Source organism: Zalophus californianus, chromosome 1, assembly GCF_009762305.2.
Source record: "Zalophus californianus isolate mZalCal1 chromosome 1, mZalCal1.pri.v2, whole genome shotgun sequence".
In the NCBI taxonomy this organism is placed as follows: domain Eukaryota; kingdom Metazoa; phylum Chordata; class Mammalia; order Carnivora; family Otariidae; genus Zalophus; species Zalophus californianus.
The window spans coordinates 151,940,512-151,961,957 of NC_045595.1; the positions used below are offsets into that span (position 1 = coordinate 151,940,512).

The 21,446-nt window shown below is 39.2% G+C and overlaps 1 protein-coding gene across 5 annotated transcripts in view; it reads right to left on the bottom strand.

Moving 5' to 3' along the window:
* The window catches only part of CFAP91 (cilia and flagella associated protein 91), a 113,029-nt gene that overhangs the window by 38,506 nt on the left and 53,077 nt on the right, over positions 1-21,446 (bottom strand). For all 5 annotated transcript variants that reach the window (XM_027586283.1, XM_027586286.1, XM_027586284.1 and 2 more), the window contains 6 exons: positions 18,752-18,909; positions 16,291-16,473; positions 14,910-15,052; positions 6,195-6,311; positions 4,512-4,583; positions 2,622-2,768 (listed from right to left, as the gene is read on the bottom strand). In XM_027586283.1, coding sequence (XP_027442084.1) covers positions 2,622-2,768; positions 4,512-4,583; positions 6,195-6,311; positions 14,910-15,052; positions 16,291-16,473; positions 18,752-18,909 — 820 coding nt within the window. The remainder of the gene's footprint in view (positions 1-2,621; positions 2,769-4,511; positions 4,584-6,194; positions 6,312-14,909; positions 15,053-16,290; positions 16,474-18,751; positions 18,910-21,446) is intronic.

Sequence of the window (21,446 nt, forward strand, 5' to 3'; positions counted from 1 at the left end):
CGATACAAACTTAGACATGAGAAAGTGGATCGCTCAGTCACTGACAGATTACAGCCCTCAAATTATGAGGGGGATTTAGCAAAACATTTGTTAATATCCACACAAATTGGTTTTCTTCTTTCATTTTTATCCAGAAGGTACTTCTATCTTCCCAGACATGAAGGGAAATGTCAAGGTTTTTATTAAAAATTTTTTCTGGAGTTCAATAAAAGAGTCTTCTAGAAATTCACTCATGACACCTTTTAATTTTTTAATGCTTGGTCCTTTCACACAAGTTTGGGGAATTCTAAGATCTTGAATAGTATGAAAGTAGAAAACTGTGGTACTATATTCTTTTAAATAACTTCAAAGTCATTAAGAACTATCTTTGAAACAGAGCCGGAAAAAGCCTACAGGTCTATGTAATCACTGAGGTAAAGTTGGGGCCTGGAGTTCTCTGGCAGGAATAAGCCACAGTATCTATTTATGGATCCATCTGTCCGGCTTTGACACATGGAGAATAAAAGTGTTTAAGAAGATTGAATCCTTTGCAACTTCATCTTGTTCCTTTTCCTATCCTCAGGTCTAAGGGAAAGGGTCCTTCTCCCAGTCATATGCTCCCTCAGCCCTGGCAGTTCTTGCCATGCTGGGTTCTTCTCTGGTTTGTATCTGAAGGGAGGAAACCCACATAGGTCTCAAAGGTGGTGAGGCTACCGTGTGGGACCATCATTCAAGCGTGGACGTTAGCCCCAATATCCTCCCTCGCCTCCTCCCAGCCCACACATACTTCCTAACCACAAAGTTCAGCTTTACTTATATGATGGGGGAGGTGGAAAGAAAGGGCCACACTAAGAGTGCCTCACATTTATGGATTCTCTCCTTGTCTCAGGATCACAAGCTCCCTCAGTTGAGTTCATATTCAGTTCAGCGAGGGCACACCCCATTCCAATTCTGCACCGAGGCAGCACTGTTTAAAAATGCCGGCTGTGACAGAGTGATGGGCCTGGGGGGTGTTTTTGTCATTTCATTTACTGTTGTGATACTGCCACTTGTGCAAGAATAAAAATCCGGGGAGACAACACAACGAGAAAGAACAGGAAAGAACCTTGTGCTCGTGCAAGTTCCTCTGCCGCTGTAAGGCCAGAGTCACTTACTTGCTTCTCGGCTTTCTTCAGCAGCCTGTCGGCAGATGCAACCTTTAAAAATCCCAAGATGGCTACCTGTTCACATCCAGCCCCCTCCCGCAGCAAGAAATTTGAGTATGCTAAGCTAGTATAATCTAATTTGAAAATAAAGTAAAAATATTTAGGAAGGTGATTTTTCTGTGATCATATCATGCAGTGCATTACAAAATTGGGAACTGTGCATTTTCTGTACTATTCCCCACAGAAAACAGGAGGAAAGAAGAGATCGGCCGGAGACAGAAGTGAGGTGCCCCCTCCCTCACACTCCTGCGTATCATTGGTGTATCTAGGTACAGCGGAAGGTAAGCAGGGCGAGTCCTTTGCTAAGTGACAGCTCTCTTTCCAACTCCTCCTTTAGCTCTTAGCTCGCATGCTATCAGTCAAGTATTTACCTACTAACTGGGACAGCTGAGGTAAAAAGCCTGGACTGGCTTAGGTGCACCTGCTAATAAAGTCTATAATCAGGAATTTCAAAGGGCCAAGGAGGGCATTTTTCTATCCTGGTGCTTCCAGGGCATCCTGCTTGCATCTGAACAGAAGCTCAGCCCGGTCTCTATCATTTCCAGGACCCTCAGACGTCCAGATTCAGAGACTCTGTTCTTTCTCTGTCCCTCTGTTGGGTCTCACAGCCTGTGGCTTTCTTCTTCCCTCCCCTACACCATCAACCCCAAGCTCAGAGGCCATCCACAAGCCTGGCGTCACGTAAAAGGAATAACGTGCTCATTTTCAAGCTGCTTACCCTTTGTGCCCAGTCCCACATGGCACAAGCGTTATGTGCGTTACTAAGGGTGGGTTATATTAACTTCACTATTAGCTTTCTTATAACACTAAACTCTCTGTAAATTGATTCTTTTTCATGTTGATTTACAGGTAAGTGGGAGAGATAGTAAAAGCATGTCTACTCTGTAGTCAGCAACATTAAAAACCGTATACATGGACAAATGCCAGAAGAAAATAGGAAAACATTTACAATTGTTGGGGTAGAGCAGCAATTAGCAGCTGTTGTCAGGTGAGACTGATGAAAGTCAGAGAATACCATGAGATATTAACATATTTAATATGCAGTTTAACCAGCTCCAAAACTCATAAACAAGTGCCGATATTTTGAAATAAATCTTATATCTCTTTTTTGCTTTTATTACTTTTCATTCTGCTGAGCTCCCACTAAAATACAGTAGAATCACCAAATATTTAAGAAAATTGGAAGGAAAAACCTTTTTAAAATGTGGGATTTTTTTTTTTTTTTTTTTTGCAAATAAAATAAGACCATATTCAGTTCAGTGAGGGCACACCCCATTCCAATTCTGCACTGAGGCAGCACTGTTTAAAAATGCCGGCTGTGACAGAGTGATGGGCCTGGGGGGTGTTTTTGTCATTTCATTTACTGTTGTGATACTGCCGCTTGTGCAAGAATAAAAATCCGGGGAGACAACACAACGAGAAAGAACAGGAAAGAACCTTGTGCTCGTGCAAGTTCCTCTGCCGCTGTAAGGCCAGAGTCACTTGCTTCTCGGCTTTCTTCAGCAGCCTGTCGTCCTCTTGCAGTGCGTGGCTGGTGCGCAGCTCCTGGATCAACTCCAGTCGCTTCTCCTTCCCTTCAAACATCTGTATCAAATCAAATCAGAAAGAGACTTGCGAGTTGGCATCCCCTGTGTGCGCCTCTAGGACTCATGCAGTGACTGGTGAGGCACTCGCGAACGGGGGGTTCGGTTCTGCCTTCGCGCCAGAGCAGGGGTGCTCCCCAGAGCTGAGAGTTCTCCCGCTGCTGAGGTGGAGGAAGAGTTTACTTAGCAGCTGTTTACTCGGTTTCTCAAAATGCCTCTCAAAAACAAAGCAGTTACTCTAGGGTCATATTAAGAAACTAGACCCTCCCCTTCATCTTCTGTGCTCCTTCCCTAAGACACCCGAGGATGGTATTTTTCACAGCCATGCTTTCTCTACCAAGAGATCTGCCCCTGGTTTGTAATACGTAATGTGTTGTGACATTTTTACTGGGGAAATACTCAAGAAGAGTAGAGAATAATGCTGAACACAAGATGCTCACCCAGCTTCCCTGGACATACTAATTATAACTGAGTCTCTTATGAGTTACAGCTGTATAAGGAGAAAAAAAATTTTTTTGCTGGTGCTTTGTAATCAGTCCATTTTAAAATTGAAGTGTGCTTGCACAAATAATGTGGCGAAGGCTTTACAGTCAGGAAGACCAGAGTTGATCGCTTCTCGGCCTTTTGGCTAAGATAAGTGTAGGAAGACCAGAGTTGAATTTGCTACCAGGTAATATAATCTCAGACTCACATCGCTTGCCTATAAAATGGGTAACTGATAGGGGCGCCTGGGTGGCTCAGTTGGTTAAGCGACTGCCTTCGGCTCAGGTCATGATCCTGGAGTCCCGGGATCGAGTCCCACATCAGGCTCCCTGCTCAGCAGGGAGTCTGCTTCTCCCTCTGATCCTCTCCCCTCTCATGCTCTCTATCTCATTCTCTCTCTCAAATAAATAAATTCTTTAAAAAAAAAAATGGGTAACTGATAGGAAAAAACGAGATGATATATGTAAAGCAAAGAATATATAATGTGAGCTTATGGTATGGGTTCAAAACTCTAGTTAGTATTACTTAGCTATCTATTATTCAGGTATTGCTAGCTATACACAAACTCAAATAATTATGACTTTGTGGAAAGTTAGGGAATCCGCTTGGTCTGTGATGCCTTAATAGTCAAAATTCAGAAGCACCTGGCTGGCTCAGTCGGTAGAGCACACAACTCTTGATCTCAGGCAGTCATGAGTTCAAGCCCCATGTTGGGTGTAGAGATTACTTAAATAAATGAACTTTTTTAAAGTAAGTCCAAGTTCAGGTAAGAAAAGTGGTGGATTTAGTGATTCTAAGGAAGGTACTAATTTCACTTTGCCTTGGTTACAACTGTGACAAACAGCAGGCAGGTCCTTTCTCTCCTTGACACGGGCACCCACTTGGACAAACTATGACAGTAGAAGGGAATGGGTAGGTAATTCAAGAGTATATAGTTCCAGGGGCACCTGGGTGGCTCAGTCATTGAGCGTCTGCCTTCGGCTCAGGTCATGATCCCAGGGTCCTGGGATCGAGCCCCGCATCAGGCTCCCTGCTTGGCGGGAAGCCTGCTTCTCCCTCTCCCACTCCCCCTGCTTGTGTTCCCTCTCTCACTGTGTCTCTGTCAGATAAATAAAATCTTAAAAAAAAAAAAAAAGAGTATATAGTTCCATCAGACAGCAGGGTGCAAGAGGGAATTCACCCCAAGGAACCAAGTACATATGCATTCTATAAATCTATTCTCAAAGGAGAAGCACAGGACCAGTGGTTGGACCCTACATACCGTGTTCTGAACGACTCTTCCCCGGAGTAACTTTTGAAGGTAGATCACAGCCATCTCTGTATCTTCTTCTTCCTAAAAGAACAAAGTAAGAACCAAGCAGCTTGAGAAGAGCAGCGGTCAGCATCAAATAGTTTTTTTTTTTAATTTTATTTATTTAATTGACAGAGAGAGAGACAGAGAGAGGGAACACAAGTGGGGGGAGTGGGAGAGGGAGAAGCAGGCTTTCCGCTGAGCAGGGAGCCCGATGCGGGGCTCGATCCCAGGACCCTGGGATCATGACCTGAACTGAAGGCAGTCGTTTAACCAACTGAGCCACCCAGGCGCCCCTCAAATAGTTTTTTGAAGACTTAGATCAAGCAAAAGAGACTGTGCTAGATACCAGAAAGATTTAAAGAGAAATAAATAAGGCCTACACTCTCATTGAACATACAGTATTTTAAATGTTACTTACTGTATTGCTAAAATTTTTTATCATAAGACATCATTAAAAAATCATACCAAAAGCAAAAAATTCATTCTATCCGTACAAATTAAGCCATTTTCATTTTTCTATACTCCTTTCCAGTAAAATCTTTCTTCAATACTTCAACAAGTATTGCTTATAACATCCATTTTGCAATAGTTTTTTCATGTTTAATCGCGAGTAGACAAGGAATACAGCTAGCCTGTGTCAGAGTCTAGAGTAAGGTGCTTCTCACAGAATTTAGGTAAGCTGGTAAAATCAGAATGGACAAGATTAACCATCTACAAAAATCACCTTAAGTAACTATGTGTCAAAAGCAGAAAGCAGAGCCTGCAAATCAACTTAAAGTGGCTCTGAATGCGAAAGAAAGCAACAGAAATCAATAGCATAAACACATGCAAGACAATGTGTTAACCACAGGGAGTGACTGGCACAAAGTCTAGAAAGGGGGATGTCCAGAAGCACATACTGGTCAGTCAGTGGGAGTACTGGAGCAATGTCTCCACACAGGTGGACCCTTCAGGAGCGCTAGTGAGATCTCCTGTCAACATCCCTCCCTCTGACAAAGCACAACATTCTCAATAGGATCTGGCGTCTTGTGAGAACTGCCCTATACTGGGAGATAGTGGGCTGAGAAGAAGGGCTGCTAAGAAGAATATCCTCATCTACCAGGCAGGTAGTTATCCTTTTGTCAAGCAGTACATCTGTACTGTGGCATCTCTAGCAGTTTCTTGGAGGCGGGGGGGGGGGTGCTGTCTAGTCCAAATCTGTCCTAAATCCTGACTGACTCTGGTACCTTGCCCAAACTGAGTTTGGAGATCTATGAAGGTAAGGTATGACCCTGGTCAGGGTGAACTCTTGGAGCCAGTCTATCTCAGAAGCCAGCCTGTCCTCATGACATCTCTGGCACTTCACTCCTCTCTGACTCCAGCTGTCATAGCCACCTCCCCATGTGGCAAGATGGTTATGGTAACTGATCATCATTCGGTCTTTTTTTATTTGACATGCATGAGGATTACCTTCTGATGCCTATTTTTCTTAGGAAGATTTCATTTTGCTTATTTGTGTGTGTCTGATGTTTGAAGCATAAGAAAAAATGCCATGTAAGTCAGATCTTGAAAAGGTAACCCTATTAAATTAGGTTTGTTTTTAGCCCAAAGTATAAGAATAAACAGACAGCAATACTGGATTTAGCATTTCAAATAAAGTTTCAAACTTACATTGGAACTCATTTCCAAGGTTGGAGTTGGAAGCCGAGGTTGAGGTAGAGCCTTTCTTTGAAGAAAGCGCAGAACTTTCTTTGGTTCAAGAACTCTATTCTTCTTATCCAATATTGCCTGGAATAACACCAACTAGCGTCATTTATTACCTTTGTATTTTTTTCCACTACTCGATCTAGGCCACAGATCGAATATCGATCAGAAATAATCTTCACTATGGCTATGCTAGGACAGTTTGAGAAAGGCCAAAACTGGGTGCCTGTATGACCCAAGGGATGGTATGATACTCCCTAAACATCAGCTAACATTGAATAAACTGGGTACATAAGCTAGGTTTATCCATTTTAATCAAAGATTTGGAGGATTTATACAAAATTTTTTTTGAGATTTTAAAAGCTTTTGTTGCGTGTATGCAAGCAAAACCCCCAACTCCTATTCCTCCACAAAAGCCAATAAGCTGTTTAAAATAAGTGCCTGGGCAATAGAAAATTTCCCTGTGCCACAAGTGACGGAAATATTGGTATGGAACTGAGGAGCATTAAATGGCAACTGTCTCCTAGTGAAGAAAGAGCTTTCCTTTGACCATGAAGGCCTGCACCTCACGTTTTCTGAAAATGAACTTGTTTCCTTGTGAAAGAGTGTGTTTGTGTGTGTGTTTTGATTTCAACATACATTTTTATTGATTTTACTTTTGATCACCAAAAGTCCCCCAAATTATATATGACATAAGGTTTTGTTCATTAGTTCTATTTTCATCCATAGGGAAATACTTTTAACTTAAAAATATAAAAAAGTCTGGTCTCTGTCATTTAAAGATCATACTTTAGAATCATGTTTTTCATCATATAATTTTTACATTAGTTTTCCCACAGACAGCAGAGAGAAGTGATAAAATAAGTACTAAGCCAAAACTTGAAATTAATAAAAAATAGACAAGTGGAGTAAAATTTGAAACCACAAGAAATTATTGTGGTTTTAACAGAACCCCTGAGTTTCTACAAAATAAAACCGACACCAAATACATAACAGCTCTAATATAGACCAGCCCTACAATAACTATGGCTACTGAATCACCAGGAAGCAGCAGCAGTCTAAAAACTAATAATTCTAAACTCTGGCATCTCCTGAATGCCTTGCCCTGAAGAGCACCACATGAAACCATTTTAAGACCAATCATTCATAATATGTTGGTAAGGATCTGGGAAAACAGGCACTCTCACACATTCAGCAATTAGTACATCACTTATATAAGAAAATTTGTCAGTAGCCATCAAAACTATAAATGCAGGTATATTGTGGGCCAGCAATTCATGTCTAGGAATCTTCTTCTAGATATGTTCATACATGTACCAAATTATATGGAAACAAGATTACTCAATGCAGCATTATTTTTGATGCAAAAAAGTTGGGACAATACAAATATCCATCAAGAGGGAACTGGGTAGATGTGGTACATTTATATGATGACACATCGTGCAAAAAAAATGATGTAACACAATTATGGGATGATCTCCAAGATATATTAAATAATAGAAGCACAATAATAAAAATACAGAACAGTGTGTATTATATATTAACATTTGTGTAAAAAAGTTTAAGAAGATACTTACAGGTATTTGTATTTTTTTATATATTTCTAAATATATACATACACATGTGCATATCTCTACATATAGAGAGATATATAGATACAAATATATTTGCTTGTATAGAGAGATCTATAGATACAAATATATTTGCTTGTAAGATATCTCTGGAAGGAAAGATCTGAAACTAAAAAACACTGGTTTCCTCCAAAGAAGGAACTGCATAGCTGAGAGACAGGGACAGAAGGTTTACATTTAATACTCTTGTATAATTCATGAATTTTGAACTATGTGGATATTTTTCCCAGTCAGTAAATAAATTCTAAATATAAAAGAAACAATTTAAATTTTGAAAAACAGCAATTGGATTTTCACAGTTACAAGAAAAATGTTTGATCAAGAAGTCCAATGAAAAGTATAATAAACCAACAAATAAAAATGTTTGAGAATTCCTTCAATCTTATTGTCTTGAAAGGTAAAATTCTCAGAGAGAGAGGCACGGGGGGTCGGTAATATGAATGAATATGAGAATATCAAGGAAATGCTGTTACCAAACAATACATTTTAACATGCTTAAAAGACAAACAGGTTAGGCAACTGAGTTCAATCCATGGTTTCCATAAACAGAAGAAAGAACTCATTGGTACACTCTTTTAATCTGCTTTAGGACATAAGCAATTTAATAATTTTTCAAAAATATATTCCAACCTAAATTATACCAAGAATAGCCTGAAAATACTGTACTGTGGAAATTATTTTATACTATTCTAGATATTTCTCTTCCATGATTACTATGACATAGCTCATACAGTATTTTTTAAGACTTATATCACCTGTATCTTCATATTTCTATGAGTCTGGATTCTCAAAATAATGTAACCATAAGACTAAGCAGATACATTGGACGTAAACCTAATGTTTAATGACTCTCTTTAATTCAAACCAATATTCCAAACTGACAGACTCCATATAATGGCATCTCATCCCAAAGCCAAGAGGACAGATAAAAACAAGGACAATAAAAGAATGCGAATCCTCTGACAATATCAGCTACAACAAACATTAAGCACAGCCCAACATCTAGCCAGATCAATATAAATCCCACACTATAGCCTATTTACCTCTGTTCTTATTGCTTGATAACAGATGTCAGGCTATCAACAAAAAAAGCTAAAAGGCATTCCAAACGCAAGAAAAAAACAAAACAAAACCACAGTCTAAAGAGAGAAGTAACCATCAAAACCAGAGTCAGATATGACATAAATGTTGGAATTATCAGAAAATTTAAAACAACAATGATTAATATGTTAATGGCCCTAATGGAAAAGGTAGATGACATGCAAGAACAAATGAGTAATGAAAGCAGAGATAGAACTCAAAGAATCAAAAGGAAAGGCTAGAAGTCAAAACACCATAACAGAAATGAAGAATGCTGTCAATGGGCTCATTGGTAGACTCAACACAGATAAAAAAAGAATCCAGGAACTTGAAGATATGTCAATAAAGACTTCCCAAACTGAAATGCAAAGAAGAGAAACAAAGAAATAGAACAAAACATCCAAAAACTGTGAGACAATATCAAAAGGAGTAATAGGTGTAACTGGAATACCAGATGGAGAAGAAAGAGAGAATGCAGAATAAACATTTGAAATAATAATGGCTGGAAACTTTCCTAAAGTAATGACAAACACCAACCCACAGATCCAGAAAGCTTAGAGAACACCAAGCAAGACCTTAAAAAACAACAAAACAAAATACAAACAAAAACATCTCAGGCATATAATATTAGAGAAAACCAAAGACAGAGAAGTTTGAAAGAAGCCAGAGAGAAAACACACCTTAGCTACTGAGGAACAAAGATAAAATTTACAGTGGAATTCTAGTGAGAAACCATTCATGTGGGATGTCTGACTGCCCCAGTCAGTTAAGCCTCTGCCTTTGGCTCAGGTCTTGATCTCAGAGTCCTGGAATCAAGCCCCACATCGGACTCCCTGCTCAGTGGGGAGTCTGCTTCTCCCTCCCCCTCCCTCTCTGCCTCTCTCCCTGCTCATTCTCTCTCTCTCTCTCTCAAATAAATAAAATCTTAAACCATCCATGCAGAGTGCAGTGAAATCTGAAGTGTTGAAAAAAACCCTGACCAACCTAGAATTCTACACACAATAAAATCATTATTCAAAACTGAAAAGATCACAATCTTAAACTTACCTGTTTCAAAGGATACTATCAAAGTAAAAAGACATCCCACAGAATGGGAGGAAAATCTGCAAATCATATATCTGACATCGGTATAGTCCTCAGAATATATATAGAACTCTTACAACTCAACAATAGACATTAAAAGTAATGTCTATAATAAACAATAAAAAGACCACCCAGTTGGGGCGCCTGGGTGGCTCAGTTGTTAAGCATCTGCCTTCGGCTCAGGTCATGATCTCAGGGTCCTGGGATCGAGTCCTGCGTCAGGGAGCCTGTTTCTCCCTCTCCCTCTGTCCCTTCCCCTGACTCGTGCTCGCGCTCTCTCTCATGTTGTCTCTCTCAAATAAATAAAATCTTAAGGAAAAAAAAAGATATACAAATGACTGGAAGGCACATGAAAAAGATGCTAAAACTCATTAATCATTAGACAAATGCAAATCTAAATCACAATGAGATACCACCCAGGTATCTCACTGGGTGATCTAGGATGGCTATAATAAAAAAGATGGGCAGTAATAAGTGATGGCAAAAATACGGAGAAATCAGATTCCTCGAACATTCCCAGTGGGAATGTAAAACAGTGTAGACACTTTTGAAACAGTCTAGCAGTTCCTCAAAAAGAAAAACCATTAACTGGTGACCCAGGAATTCCATTCCTAGGTATAGAGTCAAGAGAACTGAAAAACTTATGTCCACACAAAAATTTGTACACAAATGTGCATAGCAGCATGATTTATAATAGTTAAAAAGTAGAAACAACTCAGATTTCTACCAACTGTATCAACTGATGAGCAGGTAAACAAAATGTGATATATCCACACAATGGAATTATCATATAGTCATAAAAAGTAATGAGGTACCTGCTACAACATGAACTTTGAAAACATGCTAAGTTAAAGAAGCAGACACAAAAGGCCATACATCGATTTCATTTATATGAAATGTCCAGAATAGGCAAATCGAGAAAAAGAAAGATTAGTGGTTGCCAGGGGCTAGGGGGAAGAAGGTAATTGGGAGTGACTCCTATTGGGTATGTGGTTTCTTTTCAGGATAATGAGAATGTTTTAGAATTAGATAATGGTGATGGTTGAACAATCTTGTGTATATGTATACTAAAAGCAACTGAACTGTTTATTTTAAAACAGTGAATTTAATGGTATGTGAATTATACCTTAAAATAATCATATAGGAGAAATAAAGACTTCCTGAGACAAAAACAGAGAGTTCATTGCCAGGAGACCTTCCCTATAATAAATGGTAAAACAAGTTTTCCAGGCCAGAGCAAAGTGACATAGGTCAGAAACTTGCATTTCTATAAAGAAAGGAACAGTGGCATAGAAAGAATAAATGGAGTAAAATAAACTGTTTTTTCTTATTTTTAATTGATCCAAAATATAACTGTTAAAGCAATGAGAGTAAGAATGTATTGGGCTATTATAGCATATGGATCCGTGAGGTGAATGACAGCAATGCCACAGGGACAGTAGGGATGAATGGGGACTAATCTGCTATAAGGGACCTGCACTGCATGTAAAGTGAGAGTATTATTTGAAGGTGGACTTAGATTATTTTATATGTAAACTCATATACTAGTTCACAAGACAAGCCTCACTAAGTTTCAAAGAATAGGGATCCTTGACCACAAAGTAAAGGAGTTAGGAGTTAATTCAAAAATGAGTTAAAACTTAGGGCGCCTGGGTGGCTCAGTCATTAAGTGTCTGCCTTCGGCTCACGTCATGATCCCAGGGTCCTGGGATCAAGCCCCACATCGGGCTCCCTGCTCAGCGGGAGGCCTGCTTCTCCCTCTCCCACTCCCCCTGCTTGTGTTCCCTCTCTCACTGTGTCTCTCTGTCAAATAAATAAATTCTTAAAAATGAGTTAAAATTCCTGCATATTTGGAAATTTAAAAACTTAAATACAGGTTCAAGAACCATAGCAGATGTTTTAAAAAATTAGATACTAGGGGTGCCTGGGTGGCTCAGTCGTTAAGCGTCTGCCTTCGCCTCAGGTCATGATCCCAGGGTCCTGGGATTGAGCCCCGCATCGGGCTCCCTGCTCGGTGGGAAGCCTGCTTCTCTCTCTCTCACTCCCCCTGCTTGTGTTCTCTCTCTCTCTCTCTCTCTAATAAATAAATAAAATCTTTAAAAACAAATTAGATACTAATATTGATAAACAGTCCATATCAAAACTAATGGACTATAGCACAACCCGTGTTTTGAAGGAAATGCTTACCCTTCAATACTTTTATAAAACTGATGAGTGCCTGAAAATTAATGAGCTACATGTCTACTTTAAGTTAGGAAGAGAAGTACAAAACAAAAAGAAGAAAGATATATATGAATGGGAGTGACTGCAACTGAAAAAATATATATAGTAGAAAAAACCAACAAAGTCAAAATTTCATTCTTTGGAAAAACAATACCAAGAAAATTAATAAGCCTCCAGTAAAACTGAATAAGAAAAAGAATGAAAGCACAAATAAATAATATTATGAATGAAAAAAGTAGGCATGATTATAGATACCACAAACACTAAAAAGATTTTAAATAATACTATCAACAACCATATGTCAAAAATATGAAAAGTTAGGTGCAATAAACTTTAAAAAGAAAATGTATTTTACCAGGGCACCTGGTTGGCTTAGTCGGTTAAGTGTCCAACTCTTGGTTTTGGCTCACGTCATGATCTCAGGGTCCTGAGATTGAGCCCCGCATTGGGCTCTGCACTGGGCATGGAGCCTGCCTAAGATTTCTCTCTCTTCCTCTGCCTCTGCCCCTCTCCAGCCCCCCTCTTCTCTCCCTCCCTAAAAAAATAAAAATAATAAAAAAGAAATTAAAATAAGAAAGAAAATGTAATTTACCAAAATAATGCAGACAGTTCTGTAAGTAGTAAGGAAACTGAAGGAGTAGTTAGAATTTTCCCATGAAGAAAACATCAGTCTCAGATAATTTTAATATGAATATTCTACCAAACTGAAGAAATAGATCATCTTAAACTTATTTAAACTCTTTTCAAAAGTAGAAAAGAAGGAATACTCTGCAGTCATTTCAGAAGACCGGCATAACTCTGACACCAATGCCATACGGAGTCAAAATAAGAAAGAAAAATAAGGCCATTTCACTCATGAATATGGAATCAAAATTCTGAAAAACATATTAGTGAATCAAATCCAACAACGTATTTTTTTTTCTTTTTCAAATTTTATTTAAATTCTAGTTAACATATAATGTAATATCGGTTTTAGGAGTCAAATTTAGTGATTCATCACTTACATATAACACACATGCTCATCCTAACAAGTGCCCTCCTTTTTTTTTTAAAAAAAAAAGATTTTATTTATTTATTTGAGAGAGAGAGCACATGAGAGGGGGGAGGGTCAGAGGGAGAAGCCGACTCCCTGCCGAGCAGGGAGCCCAATGTGGGACTCGATCCAGGGACTCCAGGATCATGACCTGAGCCAAAGGCAGTTGCTTAACCAACTAAGCCACCCAGGCGCCCACAAGTGCCCTCCTTAATACCCAACAGTGTATTAAAAATAAAACACCTTGACCAAATTAGGTACATCCCAGTATGTAAGGACAGATTGTTTGTAAAACAAAAACAAAAACAAAAAAACCCCCAGAAACTATAAATGTTCCTTATTATAATAATTTTAAAAAGAAAAAATATATAATTACCTCAATAGATAACAGATAAAACGTGTGCTAAAATTCAGCATGAACACATGATTAAAAGCTTTAGTAAATTAGGAATAGACCAGAACTTCCATACTCTAATAAAGTGTATTTGAAAAAAAACTTACAGAAAGTGAGAATAATGAACACTGAGTTCAGAATGGGTAAATGGAGAGGGGGATGAGGTGGGAAAGAACCACAAAGATATACATGAATGATTGTCAAAGTCCTATTTTTTTTTTTTTTTTTTTAGAGAGAAAGAGCACACACGTGCCTTGCGGGGTGGGTAAGGGCAGAGGAAGGAAGAGAGAGAATCTTAAGCAGGCTCCATGCCCAGTAGACATCATGACCTGAGCTGTAATCAAGAATCAGACGCTTAACCAACTGAGCCACCCAGGTGCCCCAAGGTCCTAATTTTTATATGAGTATGGGCTCCCGTGGATTCTTATTCTATTACTAAAACCAACTGAAAAACAAATTCATGGACCAGTGATGAGATTATGTCATAACCAGTGAGTCTCAAGGGGTAGTTCCTGCAGATCAGCATTACCTAGAAACTTGTAACACATTGTAAATACTCCAGCCCCACCCCAGACCTACTGAATCAGAGACTTTGGGTGTTGGGCCCAGCAACATGTGTTTTAACAAGTCCTCTAGGTGATTCTGATGCGTGCTAAAGACTGAGCAGCGTGATCATAAATCATGAATTCTAGAGTCTGTATACCTATAGTCCAATTAACAAAAGGAAAGCAAGCACAGCTGGTGGACGCTGTGTATTTGTGTTTCATGGGGATAACCACTGCACTTTCTCATTTAATTGAGCTTTAAACCAGATTAGAGAGGACTTGAACGTGACTCCCTTTCTTCCTGATGCTCTGGTAATAAATCTAAAAGGGAAAAAATGAGGCCTATTATACTATTAAAACCAGCAGTAATTCCCAACACTAGAAACTTGCTACACCTCAATGTAGTGTCAGATTTTATTATGTAGATCCAAAGTCAGAACCACTTTTAGGAAGTAACATGTCTTCTGCAAATGGGGAGAAGAGCCTCCAACAGATTTTCCTATGGTTTGAAATGAGGGGAAAAAACATTGGTTCAACATAGCACTGGCAACTTCCAGAAGATAAAAATCTGGAGAGGAGAAAAGATGTAGAGTTATGTGTTGAGAACTACTGGACATTGCAGTTTTGGAGATGTAGTATTTCCCTGCGAGAAAGTCCCACTAACAGCATCTTGTCTACGAATAGGCATCATACCTTATGAACCTCTGCCAACTCATGGTCCATCCTTGCTGCCCTCTTGAGAAAACCAGCTTTCGTGGTAGCGACTTTTGGCTTTGGAGGTCTGATTCGGGGTTGTGTCACAAAATCTGGGAGACATGACTCAAGTTCAACTAATCCTACAGGAAGGAAGTACATGATTTTAGTATTCAGTGATTAAATTTAGCGCTTTGAAGGCATATTGTTAATTTTAGTAGCTATTTGCCAAGTGGTTTCATTTAGAATTATTGATAAGATATAGTTCACATAATTGATGTGGCCCCAAAGTATAAAGCAAATTTCTGCATAATTAACTCATATTCTCAGTAATTTAGACCATAAAATGAGAAATGCATTCTTTTTTTTTTTAAAGATTTTATTTACTTATCTGAGAGAGAGAGAAAGAGAGCACACAAGCAGGGGAAGGGGCAGAGGGAGAAGCAGACTCCCTACGGAGCAGGGAGTCCAATGCAGGGCTTGATCCCAGAACCCTGGGATCACGACCTGAGCCGAAGGCAGACACTTAACTGACTGAGCTACCCAGGTGCCCCAAGAAATGCATTCTAATTAAATATTTCCCTACACAAAAGTAATAAGTTCTATGATAATAGCCAACAGAAAATGAGTGATCATATGACACATGGGACCACCATTCTATAATTGATACACGCCAATTTATCATACCGTGCTCTGGAGATGATCAGCCAGAGCTACAAGTTCAACATTGTCACCATCAATTCATCATCTTGGCCATGAATCCATGAATCCATAAATGTATCCCCTAGTTATCCATTTTCTTGCCCACTAGTTTTCTAGCATTTCTTAAAGACTGATTTCATGATATATTCCTTGCTTACTTTGTAAACCTGGTATAAAAGTTTATTCAGTTTCATTTTTGTGAAATGAGGAATTATTAGTGACACAACATGTTTAAATATTTAGTAGCTAAACACTGCTATATTGTTATACAGTATATCCATTTACTTATTTTTTTAAGATTTTATTTATTTATTTGAGAAAGAATGAGAGACAGAGACAGCGAGAGAAAGCATGAGTGGGGAGGAGAGGGAGAAGCAGGCTCCTTGCTGAGCAAGGAGCCCGATGTGGGGCTTGATCCCAGGACCCTGGGATCATGACCTGGGCCCGGAGGCAGCAGCTTAACCAACGGAGCCACCCAGGCGCCCCAGTATATCCATTTATTTACTTGGGTCTTAGGAGTTTTTATTGATTTGTATGAACTCATATTAATAACATTAAATGTGTTCATTGCTATTTCTCTTGAAAATATTATTTGCTATTTAGCCTTTAATCTAATACTTCCCTTCTAGTACTTCAATACTCCTCTTATACTGGACTTGTAATTATGTAAATTGCTTACCTTCATAGGTGTTGAGATAGTGGTTTTTTACCACAAAGTCCTCTGAATTGTTGTCAGGGAAACGACCAAGACGAGACAGAGGTCCATAGACCTGTGATGCATAATCACAATAATCCCTGATGATATTCCTTCTCTCCAACTTCCCTTCTATATTCTTTCCCTTTCCCACAAGTTTTCTGATTGCTAGAATAAAACATACCTCTGTGACTATCTTCAAAGTATTGTTCTGAATAAATGCATAATAATAAACCAGTTCTACTTTTATTCACAGGGAAGCTACTGAACTGAATGAATTTCATGATGACCACTCACTGCAGCCACGTCTGTCGTCTGTGTGGCCCAGAGCATCATGAGACAAGTGGGAGTGACAGAAGCTGAGTCAGTTAGCATCCTCAGTTGGTACTCATCAAAAATCTTTTATAAGTGCATTCCAAGCTCTGAGGCAAGAAGGGGTATTCAGTAAGAGCTTGTCAAACTAATGAAAGAAACTCAAAGTAACCAAAATGGCCAGTAGAGATTTGGAGAATTATTTTCTCCTAGGAAAATAATTGCAAGGGAGGGAAGACTACAGGTTCTTCAATAATCTCTTTCCATCTTGGCTAACAACAGAATAAAACATAATATATCCCAGCTTAGAACTTTCAGAACTGTTCGGCCGTCAGAGGGAAAAGGCTCAGCTGTGCACACTGGAGTTGACTCATCTAAGGAGTCATGCTTCCTACCCCCCGCCTGCTCCTTTTCTTTCAGTCCTATCACAGAGCCACCACGTTCGAAGGCTCCACACTGTGCACTCCCAATGGGTGCAAAATCATACTGTGGGATGGCAAAGTCTTATTGTAAGAGGCGGCTGCAGGCACCACTGCTGCCTTGTGGGCATTTATGTTTGATTCTCCATGCTTTTGTGTGTGACTTGGGGTTTTGGAATTAAATAAAAATAGTTTACATTTTGTTATTTATCTCTTTTTTTATTAGTTTCAGAGGTAAAATTTAGTGATTCATCAGTTGCATATTACCTCAAGTGCCCTCCTTTAACCCCCTCCCCTCCAGCAACCCTCAGTTTGTTATTTAGCTACAAAAGTTAGTCAGCTCACCATTAGTTATATCAAGTATGGAAATGAAAAAATGTTGACAATATCTAACTGCATATCACAGCTAGTTAAAAGTTAATTTCTCACACACACAAAAAGTTCAGGGGCATATAAGTCAGAGCAGATAACAGGCATCCGACTTATGGGGGGGGGTCTTGAAGGCCTCCCTGAGGAAGTGACATTTGAGGTTTGTCTTAGCCTAGTTCCCTCAAAGGCAGAGCCTGAGACAAAGGCATGTGTCAGGTAGTTTATTTGGAAGGCGACCGATCCCAGAGGGCAGGAGAGAGGGACAGGAGGAATTAATAAAAAAATGTAATAATAATAAAATAAAATAAGCAAGCTAGTCAACCCATCGTTAGTACTGTGAAGTATTGAAAAGAAATTGTTGACAGTATCTACAGATCAGGCATACCTAGCATCTAGTTAAAAGTTATTTTCTCACATCAAGAAAACATTAAAAGTTAAGTTCACTGAGAATAATTTTAAGGAAGTTTTATAATTGTTCTACTTTTGCTAGAAAAATAACAAATTTGATTTTTTAAAATATTGTGATTATTATGCATAGAAATTGCTAATTTGCACATATAATTGATACATTACAATTTTATAAGTAAATTAATTAAAAGTTACTAAGCAAATAAAACTATAAAGTTAAATACTAATAAGTTAAAATTTTTTAATTTAATTTTTATTATTTTTTTGAGAGGGAGAGAGATAGAGGTGAGGGGCGGTGAGGGGCAGAGGGAGAGGGTGAGAGAGAAGCCTAAGTAGGCTCCACACCCACTGAGGAGCCCAACGTGGGGCTTGATCTCCCAACCCTGAGATCATGACCTGAGCTGAAATCAAGAGTGAGACACTTAACCAACTGAGCCATGCAGATGCCCCTTTTTTAATTTTAATTCAAAATTTTTATATAGTCATTCTTAATCATACACTGACTGATCTTTTTCTGTGTACAGATAGAGTACATAAACAGATAAACAGTATATCCATGGTATTAAAATTTCATGGAAGGGGGTGAGCAGGAGAAAAGATGTCTAAATGTCTCATTTAAGAGCAATAACAACAAAAAAAAAAGGTTTCTCGGGGCTCTCCATCCAGGACTTCAACCTATGAATATGGGAAGCCCAACCCCTTACACTTACCCCGCCCCACACACAAACACACACTCACCCCATAATGTCAATAACTTGACTACCTGTTAGAACATCATTACTTGGCTTTCTTAGTGAGGAATTTTCTTCCACTCTTCTACTTTTGAGAAATAATTCATCTCCTTTACTCAAGAGAATTATATCTAAATCAGGTTTGATCAAAGATTCAAAGCAAAGCCAACCCTCCCATTCTCTTCACTGTTCATATTACACCATTACCTGATACGTGTGTGTGCTGAATCCGTGCCAATTTTGCCTCCTTTGCTTCCTGTAATTGACACCATCGGGCATTCAGGTGCTTCATGTTCACTTCGTTTTGATTCTCATCGCGCTTTCTCAGCAGCTTTTTTAGAATTTCCAGGCGAATCTCCTGCAGTCTTTAAGTAAATCACCAAACATAAAGACCTATTTGGTATCCTAGAGTGTTCTACTAGAGAGAAGGGAAACACCTGCCATAAACAGGACCCTCTTTTGGGGCTGGTATCATATTCATGTACTTAAAAAGACTGCTCTGGCAAAAGTATGACAAGTGGATTGGGTGTTTGGGGGAGGCAACCCAATAGTGAGTCTCTCTATAAAAGGAATATGTATGGGCATAGTTCTGAAAGGCAAAGAAGAGTATGCCAGGTAAATAAAAGGGCTCTCCAGGCAGATGGGCCTAAATGAACAACAAGATGTTTGTGCATGGTTCCAGGCCCACAGGTATTGGCTGGGGAGTTAAGTAATATGAGTGAAGAGAAAATGAGGCTGCATGATATTTTAAGGAATAAATGTGAAAATGCCAATGTCTGGTGCATACAGACATCCAATCAATCTTCGTTTCCCTTCCGCTTACCTTTAGCTTGTTCTCCTAGAGCTAGCTACGTTGCTCATGTGTATACACCGATGTACACATGACTTCAAAATCTGTACCTCCGGCCCAGGTATTCTGAACCAGAATTCCTGTCTACCTGAAATTCTAGCTATCCCTTGACAACTTCAAGAAAAAACCCCACTCATTTTGTTCCCCCAGAAATCTACCCTTTCTTACATCTTCTTCCCTCCCCTAACAATTCCTCCTCTAAAACACTTCTTGCATCCATTCCCTAGCTCATGTTTTTATCATCCCTCTCCTAACTTGGACTCTAGTTGCTAATCTAGTCTCTCCTTCCGATCTTGCTCCACACAGCTGTCAAGATTTTCCTTCCTAAAATAGACAATTGAACATTTTAATCTTACTTAAAAATTCATAGAGTAATTTATTCAGCTACTTATTTGTCAAATATTTATTAAGTGCTCACCAAATGCCAGGTAGGAAACAAACAATGATGAATAAGATAAAACACCTTCTCTCAAGAAGCACTGTTCTATTGGAGCAGGCATATCAACTAGCATTTTATAAGACAAGGAGATAAATACCAGGCCAGAAGAATGAAGACTGTGGGAGAAGAAATGACAGAGCATTTATGTCTAGCACTATTCCCAGTGGATCCAGGAAGGTGGGGAAGGCTTCTTTACAGGAGCCATTAACTCTGTAGTCTTGAGGATAAACAAGGATTGAGATTTGCCACATAGACAAGGGAAAAGTGAGGCCTCAGCAGAGGAAGGTTCAACTCAAAGGACTAGAGACAGAACTAACATGTCATACTGGTGGAGCTTCTCAAAGCAAACATACTGGGGAGGGTGCGGAAGTAGTGAAAAGTGAATATGGAGAAACAGGTCTTTTTAAAAATAAGCCACAAACCAATAGTCACCTTTCTCTCTGGACTTAGAAATCCTAGGTTCATTCTCAAATTCATCACTTACCTCAATTCCTTCAGTCATAAAATGGACATAATCGTATCTATCCCATAAGGTTGTCATGAGCATTAGATGAGTTAATGTATACAACATGGTACAACAGTTGAGCATGCATCAGATAATCTGGAGTTGACCACCCGACTCAGTAGGTCTGGGATGGTGCCTGAAAATCTGGATTTCTAACAAATTCCCAGGTAATGCTGATGCTGCTGGTTTGTGGACCACAATTTGAGAACTAGTGGCTTAGAACATGGCTCCAGCACATAGTAAGCACTCTGCAATTTAACACGCTCTGTGAATATCATCATCATCATCACTAATATTATCTACCTGATGGCTTCTTACTCACCCTTCAACACCCAGCTCAGAGGCAACCTTCTTGCAATAATTTTCCCAAATCTCCACCCACCCCAAACAGAACTAGCCAGAAACATTTTAAATGTTTTTAAACATTCTGATAAGAATATATCTTCCAAATTGCAGCAATAAATTTAATTTTCTACAGACGGAATTGGGCACCCGATATCTACTTTGCATTCTTTAATTGCAAGCTTTTACCAAAACATCACACAGTCTGGATTCAAGGTTAATAGAAGGTGCTGTAAAAAGATAAACATATTTTGAATTCAGAACCACGCTGAGTCTCTGTCTTGGTTCTTTCTTGTGTGTAAGCACACTGTCAGGGGCTGTGGTGGCATTGCTATGAGCAGTGAAGTGCCTCAGCTCAGCCTAGGACAAAGGACAACCTCATCAAGTTCCCTTCCTTTTTTTTTTTAAAGATTTTATTTATTTATTTGACAGAGACACAGCGAGAGAGGGAACACAAGCAGGGGGAGTGGCAGGTAGAGGGAGAAGCAGGCTCCCTGAGCAGGGAGCCCGATGCGGGGCTCAATCCCAGGACTCTGGGATCATGACCTGAGCTGAAGGCACATGCCCAACAACTGAGCCACCCAGGTGCCCCTTTCCTTTCCTTTATTGCTAGGGAGTTATAATTTTGAGGTTTTCATCCTTTCCACACATTCCAAGGACAGCCTCATTACTGAAAATACATTAGTTAAATGCTTGAAAACCAGAAGTACCTCAGCATATTGTTATTTATGCACCGTGAGCTCATCTCTTAATTTAGGAATTCCAC